This window comes from Dermochelys coriacea, chromosome 9 (assembly GCF_009764565.3).
Source record: "Dermochelys coriacea isolate rDerCor1 chromosome 9, rDerCor1.pri.v4, whole genome shotgun sequence".
Taxonomy (NCBI): Eukaryota; Metazoa; Chordata; order Testudines; family Dermochelyidae; genus Dermochelys; species Dermochelys coriacea.
The window spans coordinates 92450593-92470169 of NC_050076.1; the positions used below are offsets into that span (position 1 = coordinate 92450593).

General features: G+C 39.7%; 1 protein-coding gene across 2 annotated transcripts in view; it reads left to right on the forward strand.

Annotated features, from left to right (window-relative positions):
- NRK (Nik related kinase) overlaps positions 1–10834 on the forward strand; it is a 128885-nt gene extending 118051 nt beyond the window's left edge. For both annotated transcript variants that reach the window (XM_038416767.2, XM_043492931.1), the window contains 2 exons: positions 9001–9140; positions 9954–10834. In XM_038416767.2, coding sequence (XP_038272695.1) covers positions 9001–9140; positions 9954–10037 — 224 coding nt within the window. In that variant the 3' untranslated portion in view covers positions 10038–10834. The remainder of the gene's footprint in view (positions 1–9000; positions 9141–9953) is intronic.
- Positions 10835–19577: the final 8743 nt, after the last annotated feature.

A 19577-nucleotide genomic window follows, 5' to 3' on the forward strand; every position in this document is an offset into this window, starting at 1 on the left:
TTACTGCACAGTCAGAATTTGTATAATAGGATGCAGGTCTTCCAATAGGTATTTCTTGTGTCTGGTAATCATTTTAGTGGGTTACAAAGGAATGAAAAAGTGCAGCTGTTTTCGACTTTGAATCTTTCATATCCACGGTATTTTGTATAGAAATTCATAATATGTAGAAAGTACAGTAATTTAATGGGTCTATAAACATAACATCCTATCAGATTGTCCTTTATTTTTATCATCATCTATTCAGAGTACAACAGATTAGATATAGCCTTAGATGGGTTGTCAGGCTATCCATGTTTTTCATCCAGCCTCACAAATGCTAAAAAGGGGGGTCTGATTATTTTTCATCAGGATGGTTTTTTTCTCTTAGGTTTCCAATTGTTAACATTGTAACTAAGAACAAAGAAAACCCACCTCTAGCAGGTTTTTGCATTTGTAAATTTCACCTGATTGGCTTTTTATTTCTGTGAATTCTTATTTTTCTTCGTCTTTTTTTTTTAAGTCACAAGCAAATCATAGCAAAAATTGACTTAATTTGTTTCTCAATACTGGTGTAAATCTGGAGTCACTCCATTAAATTGGTAGAATTACATCGGAGGCCCATCTTTTCTAGAGGGCTTCCAGCCACCCTTGAGAGTGTGAGACCCACCTCTGCCTTGAACTCAGATGCCTACATGGTACCATATTCATTTTGCTGCCACCATAACTCTGAGCAGCAAAGCCACTTTAGGAATCATTTTAGGAATAAGTTCACTTTTGTACATATTAAAGGCAGGTCTACACTAAAAAGTTGGGTCAACCCAGCTACATTGCTCCAGGGGTGTGAAAAATCCACCTAGTTAAGCCAATCTGACCCTGGTGTAGACAGTGCTAGAGGGATGGAAGAATTCTTCTGTCGATTTGGCTACCACCTCTCGGCGAGAAGAATTAACTACAGTGACCAGAGAACCCCTCGCTCTGCTGTAGTAAGTGTCTACACTGCAGCTGCAGCATTTCTAGTGAAGGCATAGCTTCAGGCTTGGTCTACATTTATATCTGCATAGCCATGTCGGTCAGGGGTATGAAAAAACCACATGCCTGAACAACATAACTAGTCCAACAACCCCCATAACCACTACCACCCCCAGCATAGACACCGCTATAGCAACAGAGTAGATACTGTACGTTCCTTCTCCTCTGACAAATAGTGTCCTCTTCACTTTCCAACCCAAATATTAAGCTGTAGGGTAAAATTAAAACACGTCCAGTACATCCGCCTCAATGCTGTATTAATGTTTAACGCCGTAGGATACACTGAGCCTCTACATCCCACATTCCAACGTTAGTATGAAACAATCACTGGTAAGAGAACCATTACCCAGTATGGTTAGGAAAATAAAAGTTCTATCTGTGAGTATTGAATCTAATTGGAAGCTGGATTGCAAAATGAAGACAGCAGCATGCAGGAGATGTGATACTATGGAAAGTACATTCCTTTAGCCTAAATAGGAACTGCATGCTCTCAAGAAGGGCGTAACATTACAGTTTAAAAAGCAATCTTAATGTTTCCTCCAAAGTAACATTGGTGCATATAAGATCAGCTTAAATATTTAAGCTCTCTTCTCTTCTTCCTATAAATGCACTCCATTGGTTTGCACTCATTTTTCCCCCTTTGGGAAGCAACAAAATTTTAAAACTGGCTTCATTTACCATCCTGTGGTGTCAAACATTTCCCTGGATCTTGTCTCTAATGATTTTTAAAGCATGGATGAACTTGTAGCTATTATGAGATTGTCTGGTTGTATTATTTGAATGTGCGCTAAGTGCCAACAGTGTTTGGCTCTCTATAGTCCTTGTCCCAATGTGCTTCCTTTTAGAAGATGAACAAAGATCAGACAAAATTACAGAGGGAGCCCCAGAGGTAGATATACAAGGTGATATATAAGGAACTAAGTGTTTTGTTACCTTTAGCTTCAGAAAAGTAGTTGCTGTAAGGTTTTCATATATGCCAACTCTTACGATATGCTCTGAAATGTGGAGTTTGTGATTTTGGGCATCAATAGTCGTCTACAAGCATATTCCCGTTTAATACAGAGTCAGCTGGAGATTTTCAAAGGCACAAAGAACAGTCAATGGCAGTTGTGTGCCTAAATACCCATTGTGCCTTTGCAAATCCCCCTCCCTCATTGCCTAAAGCGCTGAGACAGCGAACCCACAGAAACGTGTTGGTGGCTTGTAAAGATCTACTGTGTACTGGGCATACATGGGGACTATGCTGCTTTGTCACAGGTTGGGATTTCAAGGCAGATCCCCCAAGAGTGTGAACTGAAGTCAGCGAAGCTAAACAGATTTACACCAGCTTCATGCTAGTGAAATGGCCCGTGGCAGCTGACATTTCTTCAGGATGCTCTGCTGTGCACTAGAGCAGGGGCGCGCTGTCTTTTTCTTCATGTGGATAGCATTGTAAGAGAAAGATTGCCCGGTGGCTATTCCCCTTCCCATTCAGGATCGCACAACCACCTCCCCTCCCTTTCACAATCACACAGCATCCTTTGAGTGTCCACAGGAACCACTTACATGCAAAAAGTGACAGCAGGAAAGTATCTGAATGGATTTTTAACTTCTTTTAATGGAGTTTAACAGCCAGGAACAGCAAGGAAAACACAGCTCTGAGGGACTAACCAGCTTTCCACAGACCACCACCAAGGGCTATGCAGACAAACAGGGCAGTTTATCCTTGGAAGGAAGGCACTCTTTCTCTCTTCCCCTCCCGCTAGCCAGGGCTCAGCCATTGGCCTCCAAACAGACCTTCCAGTCAACCTTAGGCCACCACATTTCCAATATTACTATTACTTCACTGTCTGCAGTGCTCTTGACTATCCCAGCCCAGGGCTTCTTGGAGAAGATATTGTCAATCATAACAAGTTTGACAGGGGTCTTGTCACGTGGCACCAGATGTTCCACTTGTGATTGGAGTCAGAGTTCATTTAGAGGCAAACTGACCCAAGCCCTTGACTTTCAGCTCAAACCAAATCCTAAACTTTGGGGGCTTCGAAGAGCCCCATTTTATTTTAAGCATGCATTTCGCACCAATGTTCACTCATACTCTTGCTCCTCTGAATTTCTTGGCTCAGGCCAAAAGCGTTGAAATATTACGAGCGAAGCTCTGGTCACCACATTTCTTGCTTGGCCAAACCTAAGAAGAACTTGCAAGTTTCACTAGAGATCCTGTTCCCTTGAAATTTCCACACTTAACCAAGTTTTGACAACTATCTGTATGAACTGTACTGACAATTTTCCTATTATGAATTTTGATCTTGTTTTTTCAGAGGTGAAAGGCTTGTGTGTTAACTCAGGGTTCTAGCTAGCTGCCACTAGCTTGATTCTTAATATATGGTCTATTCTTTAACAAAATTATTTTGGATAGTAAACTTCCCTGGTCTATTAGAATATCTTAAGTGATTGAGAGAGGTGGCAAATGCTTGCAATATAATTGATGGCTCTAGGGCAGGAAAACTAAAAATAGCAGCCTCTTGTAGTCTTTAGGGTGGGACCTGTGTGGCCAGTCCATTAATCAGAAATTGGAATGAGGACACTGAAATCCAGTGGGAAATTAAAATTGTAGAGCTACTCTATCTATATTTAATTGGTGAGATATTTCAGATATGTAGGGCTACATACAAATAGAGAGAGCATGTTTTCTTTATATAACACAAGATTTTTAAAAAGGTATAGGAAACATCCAGTTAATAAGATGGGGGGTACTTTTGTCCTTTCATATTCGTAAAAATTATTAAAAGCATGATTTTGGGAGTGGTTTGGATGTCTTTTACTAGGAAGCAGAAAGGATGTTGATGCAGAGAAATGGAGCACTCTAGCCAAAGCATCTTATAATGACATTGCTATGTCAACACACTTTATTGGTTCATGAAATAATTGCAGCCCAGTTCAAGCAAAGAAGTAGTCTGCTCATATCAGAATGATTCTTATTGTCCTTAAAAAAACTACAGCTTGGACCTTATTTACAGCTGTTCCTGTACCCTTGGTGCAGCCACAAAATTCCCTGGGTTTTATTTATATACACTCAACTATTGATTGAGGAATGAGCAGGTACTATAAGCCTAGAAGCTTGGAACATAGACACATAGATATTTACGCGTTTTTAAAAGTCTTATTTAAAACACACTAAGTTGGGTGTAACTTTGTTTTGGTAGGGACATGCTGCATGTCAGAGCATGCGCACCATAACCTGTGTAGTGCAACCTAACCAGGACAAGAGCATGCTCACATGAACAATGTGGGACAGATGGGAGTTTGTGATGAAGCTACAAAAGCTTTTTCTCTAGATAATTTCACAGCACCAGCATTCTAGTCTAATGAAAGAACATTTCATCGTTAGGATGAAGAGCCTGTTCTGCATGTTGGATATCTAGAGCATAAATAATGTGTTTTCACCTTGGAAATGCCAATGTACACTAACTTCATGGCTTTCCTTGAATCGGCCGAATTTGAACTCCCATTGGAGTGAACTCCTTGAGCACTGTGCTAACTTCTATGCTATTTGCCAGGTGTTAAGGGAATATTATGGCAGGCTTCCACTGTGCTGTACAAATGACCCTTCTTTGAGTATATGCTGCATTTCCAAAAGGAAATAATGAGTTCACAGGGAAACAGCCAGTAACCAGAAAATTGCTCAGTTGTGATTTAATAACAGTATTATACTGTCTTTCCTCTGGCACCAGAGGCAGAACTTGTCACCCTTGCTTGCAGTGGGTTTAGCTTTTTAATTTATGTATTTCTAAATTTTGTCGTCAGATACATGCATGCCATTATCCTTGTATCTGAAGACAGAATTTGGGACACAGTAATAAATTGAAAAGGAGTACTTGTGGCACCTTAGAGACTAACAAATTTATTAGAGCATAAGCTTTCGTGAGCTACAGCTCACTTCATCGGATGCATTTGGTGGAAAAAACAGAGGAGAGATTTATATAAATCTCTCCTCTGTTTTTTCCACCAAATGCATCCGATGAAGTGAGCTGTAGCTCACGAAAGCTTATGCTCTAATAAATTTGTTAGTCTCTAAGGTGCCACAAGTACTCCTTTTCTTTTTGCGAATACAGACTAACACGGCTGCTACTCTGAAACCAGTAATAAATTGGTGGCTGATAAATGGATGGCATGTGAGTCTAAAACATATCCAGCTGTATCATTTGTAGCCTTTTAAATGTGAAAGGCAGTGTCCTATGCCCCAGTAGGGCAAATTCTTTCCCATCCGAAATGCAGAGTCCTAGAAATATGTCTGCTTAAGGAAACCTTGGCGGTCCAGCGATTAACTTAGAAGACACAAACAAAATGTAAACTCAGTTCTCTTCAAGGTTAACTCTGTTTATGCATGTTTGTATGTATGTAAATAGACATGGAAGAATTAGATTTTTATCTATAAATGTTGGTGAACATCGATTTCACCTTCACAAACTGACCAAAAAAAATATTCCCATTGATGATCATTGAAATGTCTAGATATGCAAAGTAAGAAAAATGCTGCCTGACAACTTATTTGAGTTTGATTTAAGGATATTTATTTTGACATGTGATGGTGACAATTTATGTTTTAACTACTGTAAAGCTTTAACTTTTGAATCTCAATGTTTACTGTCAGTAAATAATTCTTGTCTAACCCTCCCATAATTTCCACAGCTGTGAACATTTAAATCGACAAAAACTGAAAAAATGGCTTAAAATAAGCATCAATATTATCCATCAAAAATGTATTTAAGAAAAGTCAAATTCTACCAAGCTTCTATATAAAAAACACCAGATCCAGTGTCCCCAGTGGGGCTACTTGAGCAAGTAAAGGTTTTGCAGAATCGAGTCAGGAGGCAACATATTTAGTTAGTGTTTTTCTTAAACAATGTGAGCAAAGCCCCAAGGGAAGGATTGGACATGTCACCAAAATCCCAAGAGAACCACACAGCCATTCTTGAAGGAGTTAGCTATATTGTGCACAGTCTTTTTGTATGTTATTGTGCTGAGCATGATAAATTAGGCCAGCAAAACACAAATTAGAGACCTTTCTAAAGTGTGATTGTACCTCCAGCCTTTAATCAATGACGTATAGTAGCAAACCAGGGTACCCTGATGTAGCTGCAGTTTTAAAGAAATTCCTTTAAAAATGTAACATTTATGTTGCGACTGTCCTATAATCACGTACAGTAACACCACATGATAGCATCTCACACAGTGAGAGAAGACCATGTAAGATACCTCCGTATTTTAAATTGATTTAGAAAAAGACATTCTGGATAACTAAAACCACAGAGCTGGATTGTCCTCCCTGCCACATGTGTGGAGGGAACCCTTGGTGAATTGAGCACCCCGCTTCCAAATGGAATGAGGATGCCCCTTCCATTCCACTCCCCGACTGGGCAATGTCCCTGTCCACGTAGCCCAGAATTCACAGAGAGAGGGACCCTGTTCGGAGTAGCAAAGCCAGGGGCATGCAAATCATCCCCTGCTAGCTCCAGGGAAATTAATCTCTAAAGGAAATACATGCTGAGGCTATATTATGTTTCCACAAACTCCAGCTAGGGTCTTGGGGGTAACCATTGTCAGAAGTAGGCACTGTTACTTGGGAGGTGGGACCAGAGCCTATGCAGAGGCACTGGTATCCTATGAATCTCTTGGAATTTGCCACATTTGGGGTGAAACCTGTGGCATTTTCCATGGGGGGCAAACCTCGCACCCTTGACAGGTGATGAGATCTGGCAAGGGGTTCCCCGCAGAGATTTCCTCCCAGCTAGCCTGTTCCCAGGGCTTTCCCACTGTAGGGGTTGAGCTGAGCCAATATGCAGCGGGCCTTATAACAGTTCAGTATCTTTCCAGTTTATTTCTGGTCCTGCCCTCCATAATTCATTTAAGCATACGTGGAAGGGAAGTCCCATAGTGCATGAAAGTTTGAGCATCCTGTGGGTTGTGAAGGTCATTCTATCAAGAGTAGAATTTAATTCTAATATACTACAGTATGCCCTTAATTATTGATTTGTATCTCACCATCAAGTTAATTACCTGGTGCTTTTCATTCATGATAAAATATTAGAGTCCTGTTATTTAAAAAGTCCAGGACCTGTTGTTGAATGCATAAGGGAGCCAACTTCCAATCTACCTTACTCCACTCCCAGCCCCTTTCTGATGGTACTTTAAAATGAACCAGTGAAATCCATGGAACATCGGACCTATTTGGTGCTTCAGTCAGTGAAACGGATGAATGCTTGCCAGACAGAGGTTGAGTGCAGGGCAGCATTCACCTTCTTGGCCCCCAATGCAGTGACCTGGTCAGGTAAAAGAGGGTGTGACAGAGTATCACGAGCCCCCAGTCAGTTATCGATGACTGTTGGAAATGTACAGCTGGTGTCAACTGTCCCCTCTGGTTTGGTGCTACACAGATCATTTCCAGTTGCAAGCTGAGTTAAAGTTTTTCCTTTGTGCTGTTTTTAACTTTTCCACCAAATCTCCGTTGAAACATGAAGGGCCTGGTGAAATGCTTGATACTGAAATATGCTACTTGGCTTCACACCTACCTTTTATCCCCAATGTCAATAGATACAACAAAGATTTAGGGTGAAACCCAGGTCATATTGAAGTCAGTAGGGGTTAGATCCTCAAATGGAAATTAGGTCTTTCAGGATGTGGACCTAGGAGGTTTGCCATTTACTTCACTGGGGCCAAATTCAACAAAATCCTCCGTAGCAACACTTATTTATTTTACATATATTGCCTAATTATAGGGTGACCAGATGTCCCGATTTTGTAGGGACAGTCCCGATGTTTGGGTTTTTTTCTTATATAGGCTCCTATTACCCTCCCACGCTCTGTCCAGATTTTTCACATTTGCTGTCTGGTCACCCTACCTAATTACCATGGCACAAGTGATTATAGTAATCTAAGTGCCATGTAATTTGGGTATATAACAGTATTTTTAAAATCACACAGTACAAGTATTACTGCCCCATCCTTCCAAAAAAATACCCTGTTCACTTGTTTAACATACTTGTAGAAGTCCAAAACTGCTCTGACTTTTTTTTAATGAAGTTTAGTTACAGCTAAGATCTTTTGTAATTAGAGTGAATGACCAATATATTCAGAGGCAGATTCTGATCTCATTCACAGCAGTGTATATTCAGAGAAACTACAGTAGTGGTGGGGGGTCAGTGGAGTTACTTCAGATGTATGTCGATGTAACTGAAGTCAGAATCTGGTGCTCAACTATAAAGTGGCTATTACATACATAGTTACTTTCCATAGCTTTCTAGCATGTATTTTGAATATCCCTAATACACATTAGGCTGAAGTGCTGTTTAACCAGAGGAGAGGCTCTAATCTTTTGGGTGAACTCAAGTGGTTGGGGGAGGGGGATAACTATTAAAAACCTATAGGTATTATTGATTGCAGAGTGAATTTCTTGCCTTGTTATTCCACAACACTCTGCTCTTTTTTTCAAAGTGTAGCAGCAATAAAGGGCAGTGGAATGGCAGGAGTGGGGCTAGAACTGTGTAAAGACACTGACCAACTAAAGACAGAGGGTAAAGCAGATGCAAATTCTGCTGAAGCTCAAAGGTTGTAGAGCAGCCACAGAGCAGCTGTATAGGCTGCTGTTTCTTGCCCTGCTGTTGTGTTCAGTGGAAGACTCTATATGGCCAACAAATGCCCTGCACGGGTCACCGTTGCAAAGCCTGATTATTCAGGCTTTGCACTTGAGACCAGGATTTAACGCTTTGAATGGTATTTGTTGTACAGTATTTCAGTGTACGGTTTGTTTGGGTGTATGGGATTTCCTTCTCTGAACAGATACAATCTAAATGGATTCCACTGGATATTTAAATATTGCGTGTCTGGATTTGGTTCAGTTACACAATCTTTATGTTATTGGGGTGGGGACATGGAGCTGTCAACTTACTACTAGTAGATGAACATTTCAGGCTCCCTTGTGTTTTTCTAATTATCAAATCTGACTTTTTTGTTTAGCTTATCTGCAGTCTAACCAGGTCATGGGTTGGGGAGAGAAGGCTATCGAACTGCGTTCTGTGGAAACAGGAAATTTGGAAGGTGTATTTATGCATAAGAAAGCACAGAAGCTAAAATTTCTGTGTGAAAGAAATGACAAGGTACACACGTGACTCAACTATTGTGATTTAACAAATATGGTTTAACAGTTGAATACAAAAAAAGTTGAGGCCATTTAATTTTTATTTAGCATTTTATTATAATGCATAGTACTTACCGCTCAATTAAAAGCAGACTTTGGCACTGATCCCACAAACTACGCTCTGTGGGAGGAATCCTGCACCTTTGCAGAGCCCCACTGAAGACAGCCAGATCCCAGCCACCTCTTCCACCTGCTTTGTGCTGCAGATGGAAAATCAGTTTAACCAACCTGTTGGCGAATCCCCAAGTGGTCTAACTTCAGCATAGAGAATATGTTGGGGGTGTGGCTAGCATGCAGCTGCACTCCCGTAATCTCTGGCTACAAAAGTCTCTTAAGAACTGTTGCAACCAGGTATGATTTAGAGTAGCCTTGAGTGAAGTATCACATAGCAATATTTGAGATGCCACCAGTATGAGTGCATTTTGTCACATATGTATTGTAATGATTTGTAAATATTCACTGTGGCTTGTTCTAGTGCACTGGTGTATTTAGAATACTGAAACCAGAAACTGTTTAGTTTACCTAATTATTTGAAAATAGGCTCTGATTTCTTTTCTGGTAGAAAATGTATACACTATAACTTATTGCCAGAATGTATACTTGAGAGCATTAACACTTCATTTTTCTAAGAAAGTGTTACCAAGGGGATTAAAATTGAATTGTGATTTATATGTCATAGTGTTCTGGATTGTATTTATCTCTGCTTTCAAATATGTTTAAAATATTCTCATACATGTAAACTGACAGCGGTCTATTCTTTTTCCTTTTCAAGGTATTCTTTGCATCTGTACAATCTGGAGGCAGCAGTCAAATTTACTTTATGACACTTGGACAAAACATCCTATTCAACTGGTAAATCCCATCAGACTGAAGGATGTTTTGAAGGTTCCCAGTAGATACAGGCAGTGTAAAATGCTGGAAGGTTATACACTTAAATTTGCACTTTTTACGTACAATAATCTGGTCATTATTAACTTATCAAAATTCATATTCCTAAAGTTGTGGAAGAATTCCATTCTCTTGTCAAACTATTGCAAATATGTTTAGTTCTATCTTTTAAAAATATGGTGCAAACCAAGACTGAATGCACAATGTAGCAAAGAGCAACTGTCATGGAAAATGTAGCCAATATAACAGGTTGCTTGTACTCTGAAAAGCGTACAATTTCTTTTGCACAAATATTGTAATTGTATTATTTTGAACTTGAGTCTTTCTCTATGGACAGCAATATCTATATGTAGATTTATAGTATAAAGTACATACATATGTTATGAGCTGGAATTCCTCTGATTTTGAATTATTTTTGCTTGTTTCACTTTTTTCTTTTAACGGCTTCACCCAAAGGCAATTGTCCAAGTCTGAAAACCAGTGAAACAGAACTATTCACAAGGGGTTAATGCAGACGTGGACAGTTAGGGATTGATTTGCCTTGAGAAGCATGGGTGAGCTTGTAGAGTCAGCTACTGTATACATAGGCACCTGTGAAGTAACAGAGTTTACAAAACGCATAAGTCTGACTCCTTGAATGCCTCTGGACAAGATTGAGCCCTTAGACACAGTTACTGTAGAATGTATTTGTAAACATATTTTAAATAGCAATTTGTTTGAACATATATACACGAAGCATTATGGGCCTGATCATGTAGGTTTTACTCATACAAGTAGCCCTGACTCATGTAAGTTAATTTCAATGAGACAATCCATGTATAAAAGGGTGTAAGATCAGGGACTCTGTCTCTGCAAAAAGAAAAGGAGTACTTGTGGCACCTTAGAGACTAACAAATTTATTAGAGCATAAGCTTTCGTGAGCTACAGCTCACTTCATCGGATGCATTTGATGAAGTGAGCTGTAGCTCACGAAAGCTTATGCTCTAATAAATTTGTTAGTCTCTAAGGTGCCACAAGTACTCCTTTTCTTTTTGCGAATACAGACTAACACGGCTGCTACTCTGAAATCTGTCTCTGCATGATTCCTCATTCCTACTGATTCAACAACAGGCTTATATTTGTTGGCTTGTAAATACGCTCTTTCCAAAATGGATGGCATGGTTAACAAAAGTATTCTTACTACAGCTATAAAAATATCCAGAGAACTAATTAATTATAAATAGAAATAAAAAAGACTTTATTTCAGGCGCTCTTTCTATTCTAGTTACTTCAAAATAAATCTACGGCCCCTAGTGGCATTCATTTCTATCATAAAACACTGTTCTCAGGGGCTTAATATTAGAGACATGCTAGGGTTAAACATTAAGGTTTAAATGTACAGTCATTACTTAGCTAATGTTTGTGCAGTGCTTTGAAAATGTCAAGCGCTATATAAATGTAAAGTGCTAAGTATGGCTATATATAATAATAAACTCAATACACAAGATCTCAGTCTAGACCAAACTGTATGTAAAAAGAAAAAGAAAATCATTAGCTACAGTATTTAAAAACTATTACCATTTTTAACTTGAAATGTGTGAGACTGGAAGGGGAAGTGGCATTGCAATATCTGATCTTCTACCTCTATGATGATTGAAAATTGACCAAATGAAAGTTGTTAGCAACCGATGGCTCTTCCGCACCCTATGTGCAATGAAGTTAGTGGTCCCGGTGACAGGTATTCACGTAGCAAAACCACCACCATAATATGCACCTTGTTATGTACTCTCAGCAGAGAGGTCTAGAACTAGATTGGCCTGGATGCTGATCAGCACTTTCACCCACTGCTGGTGATCCCTCGAAGGCTGAGGCATGCAGGCAGGATAGTGCTGGTGGTGTGTGCACTTCTGCTGTCCATGTTCTTTGGCTGACTGGAGGACGGCAATTTCCATGGCTGTCAATCCAGCTCATTTCGTAAGGATTCGTAAGGATCTGCTCAGACTGTATAGTGGAGTTTTAAACATTAAATATTCACATCTCAAATAGGTAGGTATTGATTTACAAGAGTTCAAAATCAAGGCCATGTCAAAGTTGGGAGGGCATCTGCACACCAAATGGCCAATTGTGCACCCAAATTTAGGCTCTGATCCACAGTGAGTTGGGACTGCTGTGCCCAGGTACAGCTGCATTTAAATCAACGGGTCTCTGTGTGGGCACAGCACTCCACCTGTCTGCTGTCAATTGCAGGATTGAGGCCATAATAATTGCATGAGCAAAATAGCAACAACAACAACAACGTCATGTGGTCCTGGGCTTCTATGCCACTGAACATTGAACTCTTTTTGCTCAGCTTTCAAAAAAAGAAAAGAAACAAAAAAAGAAAAAGCTGCAAGTTAAAATAAATATATATATATACATGCTAATAGATCAGGAATAAGTCAAAAATGTAATTTACTTTTTATTTCTTTTAAAAAGCTGAAATACCGTGAAAAGAGGACATCTTTCATCATGTATCCCATGGGTGTGCAAAACCTGTTATTAAAATGCTCTTTCTCTAGCACAAATCAGTGATCCTGGCTGCCCTGTATACTTCAAAATGTGTGCTTATCATATCGGCCTCTGCATTACATGAGGCGTGTGATTTCAGAACATCTTGGTGCCAAGAGTTAGGAGGCAGGTTTTCCTGACACCAGGCACTAATTCAAAAGAGTTTAGCACATAACACTGGGATGTTGGAACAGCCCATACTATGAGATTAAAGAAGCAAATGTGATTAAACTTTTTTCGCATGTATTGTAACAGAAAAATGTGATAGTGAGTTGACCTACTGTAAAACTGTTTAGAGCCATACCAAAAAAAAAGCTGATCTTTTGAGAGAGAGAGAGAGAGAGAGAGAGAGCCCATAGCTGTACTGAGTGTTTAATCTCACATTTTGTCTCTACTCCATTAGTTCAAATTCTTCTATATGTGGTGGAAGACATTAACAGCCAGGTTCTCCTCTCTGAGTTGCACCCATGTCAATATGGAGAAAATCTTGCCCTAGGAGAGAAACATTTTTAAGGCATTTAGAAGTGGTATTCCAATTAATAATGAGAGCTGGGCGTAGCATGAAGAAAATGTAGGTGTAAGAGGTCAATCAAGACTAAAGAAAAGATTAGAGTGGCTGAAGAGGACAGAGAGTGAAGATGTCCAGAGCCTTAATTGAAGAATGAAGAAGGGAAAGTATCTGAAGAAAGTGAATAGAAGTAGCTGAAGAGAGGAAATAGAAGATGTCCAGAAAAGTGGCTAAAATATGAAGGTTTGGAGAGGTTTGAGTTAGTTAAGGATAGGAGAGTAGAGTGTCTAATGATCAAGAGATATCCACAGTGGTTGGAAGGGTTTATTTAGAGGGATATGCTGAAAAACTGCTGAAGCTCAAAGCAAATAAGGTTTAGGAGATTGGAGAGAAAAGTTTGAGACTCAAAGTAATTTTTAATGCCATGAATGTAACTATGCAGAATAAATCTAATTGTCAGACTCACTTTGTTCGGAGTTCTGTTTTTTCTCCAACTTCATTTAGTCATTTGCTTTATTTTATTAATTGTATTCTTAAAAGCAAGGAAGTGAGCTGTTAGATTGTTTCTTTTGTGTAATCATTTTGTTATGAATAAAATACTGTACGGGGAGATAGCCAACACATTAAGCTGTGCAATTTAGTTGTGCCATCCATTTTCTTATGACACGTAGGATTGCCAATATTCATATTTGCATACAGAAGTCTGAGCTAATATGCCATCAAGGCACTATTTTATGTGACTATAGTGTATACATTTTAGAAATTTTAAGCCATATTCTTCAATTTACATCCTGACTCATGACTTTAAAAACTGGGAACAACCAGCTGACTATGTACTGTACATTGTGTATGTGGGTTTTTTTCTTTTCATTGTTATCTTATGTTCAAATTGTACATTTGAAAAAGCAATAATAAAACAGTACACAGAAAAACAAAACAAATGTGACTGTGAAGTTGTTATATTGATGTAGACTGATATTAAAACATACTGAAGTATTTCCTTCAATCTCTTTATATATATAAACCTCTACAAAGATCCAGATCTATGTGTCTATATCTGCCTACAGAGATAAAGTGAAATCTGTATTTTACATTTTGCTTACAATGGAAAAAGGTGTTTGGGCAATGAAGTGCGAGCCTAGACTACACAGAATTTTGGTAACAGTGACACTTTGCACATTGCTATGTGCCACTAATCAGCTATACAAACTCGCTCTCAAACCTCAGAAAAGATGGAACTAGAGTTTCCCTCCAGACAATGGTTCAGCATGGAAACATTAATACTGTACAAAAATTGGTTTCTGCTTTTATGGGTGGCTAGAATTATTAATGCCAATGTATCCGTCTTCACCACATTTCTTTGAGATACTTTCTTTCTGCCTTCTCTGTTACATCCTGTAAAATTCATTGTCACACATTACAGTACAGTTCATGATAACCTGCTATGACAATACCACTTAAATGCTGAAGGGCATAAAGGTGAAATCCTGATCCCCCTCCCCTTGAAGTCAATGGAGTCATGATTTTACCTTAAGTGTAAAAACAAAGGCAATTGGCCTTTCATCGAGCTTTGTCCTCCTATTTTGACTGTGCTTCTCCGACTAGCACAGCACGTGCCTTCTTGTGTTTTTTGAGTAGGGACTGCACCATAAACATCTGTCAACCCATCTGTTTGCAGATAGCCATAAGAAATCAAAAACTACCCTTGCCACTCACCCTCTATTTACTGCACAGAACACTGTTTCCAGGCAGTGTCTCATGCAGCTTATAAACACAGTGGGGCTGAGTCTCCAACCCAATTGATTTAAATGGAGTTACACTTGAATTACCGCAGCATAAGTGAAAGTAGAATCAGGCTGAGTGTCCATACAATTCTACTTGTGGGCTGACTGAATTCAGAGACAATAATTTATTCTCTGTGCTTTTTGTTTGTTTGCTCCACAAAATTAGAAATGGTTTTAGCATGAATTGGGAGGTAAGAAATCTGTTTTCTAGTCCTAGCTTTGCCACTGACTGGTTGTCACCTTGGTCAACTCATTTCACCCAATTATAAAATGGGTGCAGTGATATACACCTACCTCACTGATGGGTTATGAGATGTAATTAACTCTGGGAAAGTACTCTGAGGGCTTGTATACACAGTAGGATAATGAGGGGGATAATTTCTAAACCGCGCTAAGGGCACATTCATTGGTCTATGTGGCCCCTGCTGGTGTGCTCTAACATAGTGCTGTTTGAAACAGTACTATGTAAAATGCACTTGGGAACGTTTAGTGTGCACCAGTAGGTCTACATGGTCCAATTAACATTCAAAATGCTAGTGCACTTTAGAAATCACATTCCTATGGAAAGAAGTGGAAAGAGATAGGAGTGGGAGAAGGACAGGGTGGAGGGGATGGGATAGAAAGGGTTATGCTTGAAGGGGTATGAGCAGAAGAATCTATGCCCACTAAAGTACTATCCCTCCAAAGCCTAGTATGGAACCCAAGATTCCTGAGTCTCCCCATTGCTTTGCTGTCATCAAGCATCTGTGAAACCCACGCTAATGCTGGTACATGACAACCTGCTACTGCTATCAGTTACTTCATTAATTCAAGTCAAGTGGCAGAAGTCCATGTGGTAGATCTAATGATTCCAATCCTGCTGGCAACCTATGAGGATGTAAATATGATGCCTTATGAAAGAATTAGATTTTTCAGTTTGCTTTTTAAAAAACCTAGCAATTTACGTATACAAAATCTATGTTACAAAAACTTCATTAGGGTTGAAAAATCAAGCACTCAGGTTAGGAAATTTCAGTATCACAGTTTAAAGGTAACTATACCTGTATTGCCCCCCATGATCCCCTCCAGGAGTGCCAGACAGGGCTCAGGTCTCCAGCCATCACCTGAATCTTGGCAGAGATCCTTGTCCCTTTCCCTTCTGAGTGGGGGGGGTTAAGGCTGAACAGGTCCCTGCCAGGTCCTGTACTAAACATGCCAGGAGTCAGCCATCAGTCTTATGGGCGCCTAATAGGCCAAAGTCCTTCAGCAGGATTGGGGCCCCCTTGGACAAAGTTCGTGTCCATTTGATGAGAATGACCCTATGTCAGTTTTAAATCAGCCTCTTTATACCAAAAGCCCTTTCTTTGTTTGTCACTGTAAAACCCAGTTTGAACTAGAAAGTGCAAATCTCTCCAGGGTGTTGTACCTGTCTAGAGCTGTTCAGTCTCACTGACTCGCTTAATCACCCCTGCTGTTTTTATTTCCTAGAGGAGCTGTGCTAAGCCTCCCACATGGAATAAACAAGTCAGAAATTTAATACAATGGTCCCAAAAGATATTGCACAGGGTTGTAATATATCTGCCCAAGCCAGAATTAATGTGGTCTGTGCAGCCATCTCTACAGCAGCCACCAAGCCAGAAGACGCAAAAGTTAGCGTTCGGGCATCTCCCCCTCCTCCTGCTGCCATCTCCTTCCAGGGATATGTTTTCTGTGCTGTGCCTCTTGAATCTGGCCTCAATCTCTAACAGCAGCAGCAAAATGTAATCACGTCACTCCCGATCTCCTTTAACATGGGAAAGTATATGATGTCTGCAGTACTCCATCAATAACTTCTGCCAGTTGCTCAGCCAACCCTGCTAGCTTTATCCATTAACCTGCTTGCACTGTGCAACACCTTCATCTATGATGCCTACTTCAAAGAAGCTAGGTCTCTTGGATCAGCTCTTCTCTCTCATATAGAGAAACCCTTGGAAAGAGGTGAAGCAGGGGAAGGAAAAACCACATGATATTTTCTCTTGCAGTGTTTTCCACAGATCATTCTGCTGAGAGTGAAGGGGTGATGCCCATGTCCAGAACAAAGAGGGGATTCTGTCCCCAGAACCTGCAAATCCCATCATACACACAGAGTGTCCTCTGTGCCTCCACTGATTCTAAAGCCCTCCAACCCCGCTCCCTCCATTGTCAATGGAACTTCCCTGCTAGGGTTTTTGTCCATCTGCCGCTGCCCTGGGTAGTTCCCCATGGCACGGACTAAGTGATTTACATATATTTACAAAAAATATGCCTTTGCAAACCAACCAGTGCAAATTCAAAGTGAAAACATTTGTTTTTCATCTCAAAACTGGAGCATGCAAAGTACAAAAACCACAGGGAATGATTTATCATTCCTCTTTAATGCATAACAATTTGCTAAACAATATAGGTACAGATAAATACATATATTTTGTAAATTGCACAGTATATAGAACACACTGAGTATAGCTTACAACTAGTTGTAGCATCTATGTTCAGTGGAACCTAAATGGAACTTGGCATTTTAATTTTAATCTGTTTTATAATGGGCGGGGGAGTAGTTCTATGGTGCTAAATTGTTCTGCAATGAGATTTTCTATAAGAAGCATCATACAATCCAGTTTACAAGTTCAGGTTCTGTGCTTTTACAACTGTATTTAAGTTAAGTTTGCAAACAAACTCCACAAAGAAACTGGAGATATACAGGTATCGTCTTTAATTTATGCTATAGAGAAGCAGGAACAATATATCTTTAAATCCTTAGACCTCTCTGAAGACAGTCACCAAAATGACTATGAAAGGGTTCTGGCTGTCTGATGCATATTTTAAACCTCAGAGAGGTGTGATTTATGAAAAAGCATGTTTTCACCAGAAAATTCAAGAATGAGGGGAAAACGTTGAATGTTTTCTAAAAGCTCAGCATACGTTAGTTGAAAACTGTGTTTTTAGGAATGCAAAATACAGAAATATTAGGCACGGCCTCATTGTTGGGTTAACAGAGGAAAAACCTTTCACAGCACCTGCAACTGAAGGGAGATTTAACTCTATAGCCACAGCAGCAAAACAGCCTGAACTGGTGAAACAGCAAAACCAAGAGAAACTTGACAAACCTGAAACTAGCTTAGAAACTAGTAAACAGACACTTTAATGCTAAAAGTCATTATCATAAAATCACTGAGGCAAGGAGAGGGACAAATTCCAGCCTATGTGCACAAAATGTGGAAAAAGTCATAGCCCAAGAAATGATGCATGTCTGGCCAAAGGTGCACAGTATTATACATGCATGAAATATGGGCATTTTGCAGCTGTTTGCTGCACTAAAGCAGTCAGGGAGTTGACTCATATTATAAGCAATCAAGAGCCATTGTTTCTGGGATCTATTGCTTCTGATGACACAGAATCTCCCTAGAGAATAAAACTGAATATTCATGGAAAGACTATACACTTTAAAACGGATTCAGACACTGATATCACAGGCACCTCAGAAGGGACTTACAATCACCTCCAATTCCTCCCAGAGCTGAGGTCACCTGACAGCTCTATCCCTAGAGATATTCTGAATTGCATAGGCCAGTTCACCACAGAAACAACTTACAAAGACAAAAGCTATGCATTCAGAGTGCATGTGATCAAAGATTCAAAGACCAACAAACTCCTCAGCCACAGTGTGGCAGCCATGACGGGCCTAGTGAGAAAGGTGGAAGAACTCGATGGAGGAGTTGATGATAGTGAGCATTTGAAAGGAGATCAAGTACAAATCAACTTAAGAGACAATGCTGAACCATACAGTGTTCAAACACTCCTACTAGAGAGATCTTGAAGAGATTAGCTGCAGATTTATGCAAATTCAGAGGACATGATTACCCTGTCATCATGGACTATTTTCCAGGTAGAAGTAATGTACTTGAAAGACATAACATGTCACAGTGTTATCAACAAACTTAAATGCACTTTTGCTCACTTCAGTATACCAGAACTTCTAGTGATGGACAACAGACCACAACTCACTGCAGCAGAATTTAAGTCATTCCAAACAATATATATATTTGATTTTGTTCACATTATTAACATCCCACATTACCCACAAGCAAAAGAAGAGACTGAGAGAGCTATACAGATGTCTCAGAAAATCCTACAAGACCCATTCCTTGTTCTTCTGACTTACAAATCAACACCAGTAGGAACTATTGGATATAGTCCAGCACAGCTCCTGATGGGAAGACAACTAAGAACTATTGTTTGAACTTGGGAAAAGAATCTATCTCCAAAGTGGCTAGACACGAAGAGAGTAGCCAATCGGATAAAAGGGTTAAAAAAGCTTATGAACACTTTTTTTACAAAAGATGTCACGCAGTTAGAGAACTGACAGGTCTAGAACCTGATGACTGTGTTCATGTCAAATTAGATGGAGAAAAAGGATGGATAACTGCAGCTGTTGTAAAGAAAAAGAATTCAGATCACCTGTGACAGAAACCAACAGTGGACAGTTCAACAGAAACTACAGTTTGTTCCTCAGAAAGAACAATCAACAGAGTAAATTCTAGAAATGGCAGATACAGAACAGGAAAAAGAAGACTCAAGGGTTCCAAACCAGCCACAGTCAGACGTTGCAACAAATGGACAGACTGATGACCAAGTTGTTACAAGTTTGGGTAGAGTAATTAGAAAACCAGTATGATTCACAGACACTTAACAGAAT